We start from the raw sequence: 9503 nt of genomic DNA on the forward strand, positions 1-9503 counted from the left end.
AAAGTATGTAAGCCCTAAGTGGGTTACACGTTTTACATTCAAACAGTAAATAATAAATTAGCTTTTTCACTTATGCAAGATATAGTTTATTACTCTCCAGTGTCCGTGGTGTGCCGTAGGTAAGACTGTATTGGAAAAAAAAAACAGTGGGATCAATTTTGCAACTAAGGAAAAAGAAACCAAGGCACTCTTCTTGTGAAATATTAAAATACTTTATTTGAGGTGGCTAGTTCATAATAGGAAACTGGGATAACCCACCACGCGTATAGTGGCCTACACAGCCTTTTTCAGGTATGATTGGGATCAATCTTGATCGACTTGCACTATTGGATTTGCCACATCAAAGCAAACTAGGCTACTTTGTCCATTATTTATTATTATAATTATAATTAAAACCAGATTTTTTGCGATGTGAATGGATATAGGCCTGTACACGACACAAAGACATCCAGTAAAATCTGGAGCGCATCAGTAAAAGTGTAGGCCTATCTCTTTCTTTTACATTGCAACTTTATTGTCTGCTGTTTACTTTTTATAGCCACGACTAGGCTATATTTTTCCACATGCATATAGGAAATTAAATAATTAGGCAACCTAGCATAAAGTTGACCTGTAAGTTAAGGAAATTAAACTTACATTGACCATAGGCAACGGACATGTCATGTGGCATTGTTTAGCATTTGAACGAAAACATTTAATGATCTTGTACATGGAATAATGGTGAAGATTAACGAAACAGTCATTTAATGGACCCACTGGAACCCCTAAAAGATCTCTGGGATTCCCTGGGCCCCACATGGAGAACCACATTATTCATTGCTTACTTGCTTATCAACTGGCATTCTGAGGTTCCAAAATGTATTGGCAGCCCTTTGAAAACACATTATGTGGCGCCATCTTCTGGCGGAACTGAAAACAATGGAATGCACCATTGATTTGTTGCTACAGTATCAATTACCAAATGTATTTGTTCAAATTAATATTTTAATTTGTTCACATGCAGGATCAAAGCCACCCTTCGTGTGATCATCTGATACTTAAATGTGACACCTGTCAAAACAGCAGCACCTTAGAAGGGTGTTATAGCAGAACTGGTAACCGGTCGACTTGAATCCTGTGACTTAATGTTCAATGTGAAAACAGCAATAATGGATGGAGCTTTATATAATATGAAGCGCTGGGGAGTAACTTTAGCCTATTTTAAATGTTGGCTATGGGGCAGGACATCAGTACTAATTTGGCATACAGATGATGACCGGCGTAACCATTCCCTATTTGATACTTTGGCTATTCAAAAATAGCCGATGTGCAAGCTCACAGCGCATTGCATGGCTTTGGCAATGCGTTGTAGGTTTATAGATGGGCTATTTTCAGTGTGCGACACCAGTGTACAAAGAGATAACCTATAAACATAACACACAGATTCAAAAGAAATCCAAACTTTACAATAAACAATCAACTTTTTACTCAGGACTGAGTCACCATGTCTTTAATGCATGTGTTTAAATAATATTTACATGTTGAATTATTGGTGTCCTCCACTGCCTGCCACATAGCATGCAGTGTATTTACAGAACATAAATTACATGGCCCAGAACATGACATAATGTTTGAGTTGATACAATCCATCACTCTATGTGCATCTCATCACAGCCAGCAAGTGCTCAAAACATCTTGCATTCTGTTTCTCCACCCAGCTTTCTCTCACAAGGAAGTTATTTATGTTGTATTGCCTCTGTTCATTTCAATTCCTTGCTCACTGTTTCCCATATTCACTTAAAATACACTACCAAAAGGTGCCTGCATCATACAACTATGCCTTAAATGTGAAATCAGCTATGTCGGTTACACATAGTGTAAATAATGGAGTGCTACAGACTTTCAGTAAGTTTCAATAAGTTATTTGTGGATCCTGTGATAACCAAGATAAACAGAATGTAAAAAAAAAAAAAAAGGATAAGGCGCAGTTGTGCAAAAGGAAAAGTGAATAACTGGGCCTTCACTTAATTCACAGGTGGAAATGGAAGTCGAAGTTCAAGGTATTATTCATCAGGGCACGGTAAGATGTTATTATTCATGACACGGTTGCTCTCTTTTCTTTGTACATTGCCATCATTTTCTTGATTTCTGCGATGGCCTTCCCTGGATTCAGTCCCTGTGAAAATGAACCAATGAAATGACACGTTAGACGGCTAATCAAAGCAAGAGCAGCAGGAAAACATGTGATTGTGTGGTCTGTATCCTACCTTAGGACAGGTTTTGGTGCAGTTCATAATGGTGTGACAGCGGTACAGGGAGAATGGGTCCTGAAGTTTAGACAGACGCTCCTCCGTAAACTCATCACGGGAGTCGATCATCCAGCGATATGCCTATAGAAAAATGTAATAATTATGGCATTAGGTAAGACACTGGTTATCAACGTGCAGTCTGGAGACGCACACTGGTCCTTGAAGGGTTTCCAGGGGTTACCCAGATAAATGATAAATCGTTACGCAACCAAATGAGGGGTTTACTGTGTAGATTGGCTTCCTGATATGTATTTACCAAATGGTGGTCCGTGACGTAATAATGCATATCAAACTGGGGGTCCTTGAAAATTAAAAAGGTTGAGTCACTGAGTCACTAATATGTATTATACGTATCCTACAGTATATTGCTATATGAAGTAATGTCACTAATTTCGAACTCCCTCATTGCAATTAGAACTGCAGACTCACTCCCTAGCTTCCGCAGTAGTCTGAAGACTCACCTCTTCAGACTCCACCTTAGCCCATAGCACTTACACACTTGCCCACCCTTGATGACCATACATGTAATTTAGATAGCATTGTTATATAGATTGATGTCAGGAGTGTGTATAACTTCAATGTACAGATTACTGATGTTTTGATTGTTTTTTAAATGTATTGAATAGGTTCTTGGTCTATTTACGTCCTTTGGATTACTATTTCTATGCATTTGATGTATTAATGATGATGTATTGATGTATTACCATGTGCTCGCTTTGGATTAAGAGCATCTACTAAATGCCTAAATTGTAAACTGTAATGTGTTCTTTTTGAGGTGGACACCCACCTGCATGAGGACAGCAGGCCCCAGGTACTTGTCTCCATTCCACCAATAGCTAGGACAGCTGGTACTGCAGCAGGCACATAGAATGCACTCATAAAGGCCATCCTGCGGGATGAAGAGAGACACCGTTCACAAATTCTGTTTGCCTAAGTCAATGACAATGTTGCTGGTCCTGTGTCGCTCCATTTTGGTGAACATGGCAGGGTTAAATACACGTGGACAACACTCCACACATCCCAGAGTCTTCTCGCTTCTGGCTCCCAACCTGTGGAACTCACTCACTCCCAATCCTTCGCCGTAATCTGAAGACTCACCTCTTCAGACTCCACCTTAGCCCGTAGCACTTGCCGTAGCCTTGATGACCTTGCAGGCTCATGCAATCCTATATTTGTATAGTTTCAATGTTTAGATTGTTTTATTTGACTCTTCAGACTAATATTTTCTTAGTTTACCTATGATCATAAATTACTATTTCTATGCATTTGATGTATTATCTTGTGTTTACCTTGCTTACTTAAGTGTCTGCTAAATGCCATAATTGGGTGTGTGTGATCTTGATTGCATCACCAGTGAGAACTCTCCTGTTCCTGATCTATGACCAATTATGTAACACTGAGCTTGATTGTGACCTTGATCTTTGCCATGTCAACACAAACGTTAATCATCAGGGCAGCCTACTGATCATTCTCACCACGTTTCATGATTTCAATCCACCCATCTGTTCTCAATTTTGCGCTTGACCTTGATAGTGACATTGGCCTTTTCCTTTTCAAACTGAAAGTTAATCATCTCTTCGGGGCAACCTACTGATCATTTCCACCCAGTTCCACAGACACACAGACAGGAGTGATTACAAGACTCCGCCATGCAGTGCTGCCAACAGGGTTATAATTAATCAAAAATAATCAGCTCCCTGCTCTCTGTTGCTTCTTATTTAACCATTTTCATTTGGAGGTCCAATTTCACCACAGACTCACAGTCATAACATCACGGTATGTTGTCAAATTGTATAGTTAAAGTGACATTGAGTTTTGTTAGAACCTTGGATTGTATTGCTACCTGGCCATGATGTACTGTGTTGTGTATCTTTATCTCTTGTTAATACCAGTAAGACTCCCTAATCGGGAGATAAGCGACCGTTGGTCGCTTATCTCCACAAATAGGCCAAAAGTTTGTTTTACCAATTATCAAGACATACGGGCAGTTGACAGTTTGCCATGGTTACTCATTGAAGTTGAATCTCCATATATGGAGATAACCTACGCATCACACTAAGTCTGACCTCACCAGCCCATATTTGGGCATGAGCAACTTATGTCTCCATATATGGAGATATGATGACATCACACAGTCCTCAGCCGATGATGTGGCGTGATGTCATACAATACACAAACGAGCCCTACAGTATAAAGGGGCAATTCTTGCCAGGAAAGAAGCATTTCTTCGACTCAGACCTTATCGCCAGGGTTGGCTTATAGCAGCTGTCGGTAGGACCATATATGGATTCTGTTAGTGTGGATCTCCTAACAGGGCATCATCTGGGATACAATCCCTTTTATGCCCATATATGGAGATCCCTAACAGAATCCCTTTCATGCCCATATATGGAGATCCCTAACAGAATCCCTTTTATGCCCATATATGGAGATCCCTAACAGCATCCCTTTTATGCCCATATATGGAGATCACTAACAGCTAACAGAATCCCTTTTATGCCCATATATGGAGATCCCTAACAGAATCCCTTTTATGCCCATATATGGAGATCCCTAACAGAATCCCTTTTATGCCCATATATGGAGATCCCTAACAGAATCCCTTTTATGCCCATATATGGAGATCCCTAACAGAATCCCTTTTATGCCCATATATGGAGATCCCTAACAGAATCCCTTGTATGCCCATATATGGAGATCCCTAACAGAATCCCTTTTATGCCCATATATGGAGATCCCTAACAGAATCCCTTTTATGCCCATATATTATGGAGAAATCCCTGCTCTGAGTATCTGACATCAGTGTGATGTCACCTGTTTATGCCCATATATGGAGATCCCTGCTCTGCGTATCTGGTTGCTATGGTAAACAGTTGGTTGCTAGGGTAAAAAAACATGGTTGCTATGGTAAACAGTTGGTTGCTAGGGTAAACAGTTGGTTGCTAGGGTAAAACCATGGTTGCTAAGGTGGTTGCTAACGTACACTAACAGACCAGCAACAACAGACTGTTGCCACAGCAACGTACACAAAGGTTTGTGTACACGTGGTGTGATGTCATACTGATGCGGAGATATGAGCAGGGCAAAGGTGTGACGTGTGACGTGTGACGTGTGACGTGTGACGGACGGACGGACGGCCGGTGGAGGTTTTCATAGTAAACTGCTCCCTGACGGTCGCAAAAATATAATCAGGGGAACGCAGAATTATATTTTTTCTTTCTCTCCTTTCACTTTCACTGCATATAGAAAAAAACAATTGCACATTCAAAGCAGATCTGCAGTATCTGCTTTTCTAAAAGTGTTATTTTGAGACTTCACCATGCAATGAGAGTAAATGGAGAGAGAGAGAAATAGCTACTTTCCTTACCTCATAGAGCAAAGGGGCAAGAGATAAAGATGATTGATCATATATTGACCAGATAGCTACAGTAGATGTAACCTAGGGTTCCACCAAAGTAATCACTTTAAGGAAGTTTAGAGAAAATGCAACCATATCAAGAAACCGAATATCATTGTTTGGACAATAAATATTCATGAAAGTCACATCGCCCAGCTATAATCACAATGATAGGTTATATACAGTAAAATACAGAGATGTTTGGGTGTGTTTAGGGGGGTTCAAAGCAGGTCTATGTACCAGTTTTTGCCGGTCTTCCACTGACTGGAAGTACTGATTCTTCCCTTCCTGTGTCTCGTCCTTCTTCTTCAGGTAGGGTTCGATGGATTTGTACTGAGCATAGAAGTTGCTCATGTCCTGTTGGCAGAAATAACAAACTCTACTCACTCATTTCATGTCAGTCTACTGCGAACTATCAATAAAAAGGCAAAAAGCTAAAAAAATATCAAGGAAAAAAGAAATCACAGCTTTTTAGGTTCTTTAGGAAAAAATAAATCACAGGTTTTTAGGTTCTTTAGGTTCCTAAAAAAAAGTATTTTAAGTACAGATGCTGTGCTCACCGGTACCAGGTCTTTGACGACATACATGTGCGGGAGAGGGTAGATTTTGGTCACTTTGCTTGTGTTGGAGTCTATTTTGTTGAGGCACGCCAATGTGTTGCCGCCGTTGATGTTCATGGCACAGGAGCCACAGATCCCTGAACAAAAACACAAACACTGTGTCAAAACGTCCAAGCACAAGCGTAATTTGATAGGGTTTTTGGGTTTTAAAACCCCAAGGGCCCCCCCAGTGGCGAAAATAAATGTTGTTTTTAATAGGCCTAAATAAAGAAATGCGCCCATATCTACATAAATTCATACTAGGATATTATATATATTTTGTCATTTCCAATATATTAGGGGTCCCAGGGCCCTACTTTCCTAATCTGTGGATTAATCATTGTAGTTTGCGCTTAAATGGTGCAAAGACAACAGACCCGGGCCCCTTTGATCAGGGCCCCCTTTATCTGAAAACCCATGGGGAATAAGGTCTAATTTCGCCACTGCGTCCAAGAGACTCCAATAGACTGAGATATTATTTAAATAATGTATGCACACTACCGAAAATAGACAATCTACAAGTATCACAACACTATAGCAACACGCTGCGAGCACGTACTCGCATGCTCATTTGCAATGTTCTGCATTCAATCAACTCTGTTGTACACTGGAGTATAATTTAAGCATATCAACTTGCTTTATATGGAATACTTCAATTTATAAAAATTATTTGCATCTGCAGTATATCGTCACTGTCGGGCAGAAACCTCGTATCTTCAAGTTTCAAATTTGTAATTTTTTTCTTAAAGTAAAGCACTGCTTCATCATATGGCCATCGCACAAAAGTAGTGAAAACAGCTGATCTACAAGCACACAAATCCTCGCCGTGCGAGGCGCTGTGTGCTTGTAGATCAGCTGTTTTCACTAGTTTAAATCATTTTAAAAATAATAAATACAAAACAAACAGTTTCGGACATACAAGGTTTCCACCCAGCAACGATATGTTAATGTCTCACCCTCTCGACAGGAGCGTCTGAATGTTAGAGTTGGGTCCATCTCGTTCTTAACTTTGATGAGCGCATCCAGTACCATTGGGCCACATCTAGAATGTGAACAATAAACATGGCAAATGTGAAAATAATAAAAAACATAGAGGCTGACTGCAACTGTCAGACAGAGACACTCAAGACGACACTCACGTGTTCAGGTCAATTTCGTATGTCTGCATGCGGGGCTTGTCACCAGCGGTGTCCGGGTCCCAGCGGTAGATCTGGAACTTCTTGATCCTGGGCTGGGCCGGGGCTGGAGCAGCCGCTGTAGCAGCCGCTGTCTGTGCATAACGCACCATCTGGACCACACATAGAGACAGAGGGCCAGTCAATACATTAGAACAGTGGTTTTCAACCAGTGGTCCGGGGACCACCGGACCTTGGAGGGATTCCAGGTGGTCCCCAGCTAAATGATGGAGTGTTGGTGGTAACCAATACCAAAGGACCATTATTAGATACATTTGGTTTCATGTTATGCTCTCTAGAGACTTAAATTATTGTTAAACATCTGCATTACTTAATTTTACAAGACGAATGAAGAAGAATTGTTAATCTTATCAACGTTTGCATCTTATCTCTCCTAAGTCCTAACACGTCAGTATTCATTTTTTTTTTATTATAGGCTTGTTAAAGCTCGAGTCTCCCGAATGAGAGATCATCTAATTTATCTTTATCTTTTATTTATCTATCTTCAGACTCCACCTAAACCCATAGCACTACTATAACACTCCCCTTCCCTCGATGACCATACATGAAGCTAGATAGCATTTTTAGGTTTTAGAAAAGTTTTTTTACTGATTAGGTGCATGGTCTACTTATGTTACTGTTTTTTTTCTAGATTGATATGCCTATGCAATGTATGCATTTGTTGTTGATGTTGATGTACTGACATTTTATCTTATTATATTGTATGTATATATAAGAACATTTCAAGGACACGCCATGACACTCTGTAACTGTGAAGTGACAGTTTATCAAAAGGTATGCAGAATATGGTTATCCAATCCTACTGTTCCAGGCAGCTCTTTGCTGTCTAGTCTTCCTAGCCTGCCTTTCCTTTCAAAACAAGTTACGACACTGACCCCTGGTGGCATATGTACGCTGGTACAATGTACATGTACTGTTACATCACCTTTCTGTCTGTTGTTACCTAACTGTCATTCTGAGAAAAACTACAAAGTTGGGATTTTTGAGGAATAAAAATAAATAAACTAATGTATATTCCATTGCTATGAGAAAAGAATAAAATACATATGCACTTCATAGCACTGTTACTTTGAAACATTTTTAGAATGGCTAAAACAAAGAGTGCTTGGAAGAGTTGCACAACAACGATAGTCGGTTCTCTCCCTAGATGTTAGTAAGCATGCTTAGGTTATGGCAGGTTAATTGATGTGATGCAGTACAATTTGGTATTTTTAAATAGTAAACGGTAGGCCTATTTAAAATAGTCAACAACTCGATTCACAAATAGACATCGCAAAGAATATGGTAGAGCTGGTCTGGGTGACGATTGTCTCTATGCTTTTAACAAAGCCATACTCCGTTAATCATGTCTTAATTGCACTTACCACCATTGCGCTAGAATTCCTCAAAGCCAGTGCATTTCGCCCCAAAGGAATACAAACAATAGACATTTTCTTGATTGTTTTAATTGTCCCCTAACAAGAACAACAGGCAGGCAGGCTCCGATGACTCCTTCTCTTCTCACATGTAGCCTAACTTACGGCTGTCCCGCCCCCACGTGCCGCCGCGTGACGTTTCACTGCAATGGGCCAATGTATGGGCCAATGTATGGCCAGCATATACATTACATTACATGACGATGTCAGAGACTGTTTCGCAAGTGACATTGCTGTGGGTCATGAGAGAACATTTTAAAAGAATATAACTATCTCAATAAAAAAAAAAATACAAATCATTACAATATTTTAATTTGTTAATAAAAAATCTAATTCAATTCATGAGCTCATTGTCAATTTGACAAAACGTTAAAACTAAAGTGTGTGCAGTGGTGTAAAATATGACAAGTAGATGTATTTAATTTATTCAATTAATTCAATTTGGAGGTATTTGTACTTTACTTTTCTACTCCACTAGGCCCACATCTTGGATTCAAATATTGTACTTATATTTATTTATTTGTATAATGTATTTATTATTATTGCAAAACAGACATTAACCACTTCAGCCATATCAATTTTGGCCGATCTACAAGCTCACAATGTGT

The 9503-nt window shown here is 39.7% G+C and overlaps 1 protein-coding gene across 1 annotated transcript; it reads right to left on the minus strand.

Annotated features, from left to right (window-relative positions):
- Positions 1-2074: 2074 nt before the first annotated feature.
- On the minus strand, positions 2075-8971 carry LOC308291313 (succinate dehydrogenase [ubiquinone] iron-sulfur subunit, mitochondrial-like; the record flags this gene model as incomplete). Its single annotated transcript, XM_080733299.1, has 8 exons — positions 8845-8971; positions 7424-7572; positions 7241-7326; positions 6246-6382; positions 5926-6042; positions 3076-3177; positions 2247-2369; positions 2075-2155 (listed from the first exon to the last, which is right to left on the minus strand). The coding sequence occupies exons 1-8, from the start codon at positions 8908-8910 to the stop codon at positions 2075-2077; spliced, it is 861 nt and encodes a 286-aa protein (XP_080589425.1). The 5' UTR covers positions 8911-8971.
- Between the last annotated feature and the right edge of the window lie 532 nt (positions 8972-9503).

Source organism: Nannobrachium achirus (assembly GCF_963921795.1).
Source record: "Nannobrachium achirus genome assembly, chromosome: 9".
NCBI classification, from domain to species: domain Eukaryota; kingdom Metazoa; phylum Chordata; class Actinopteri; order Myctophiformes; family Myctophidae; genus Nannobrachium; species Nannobrachium achirus.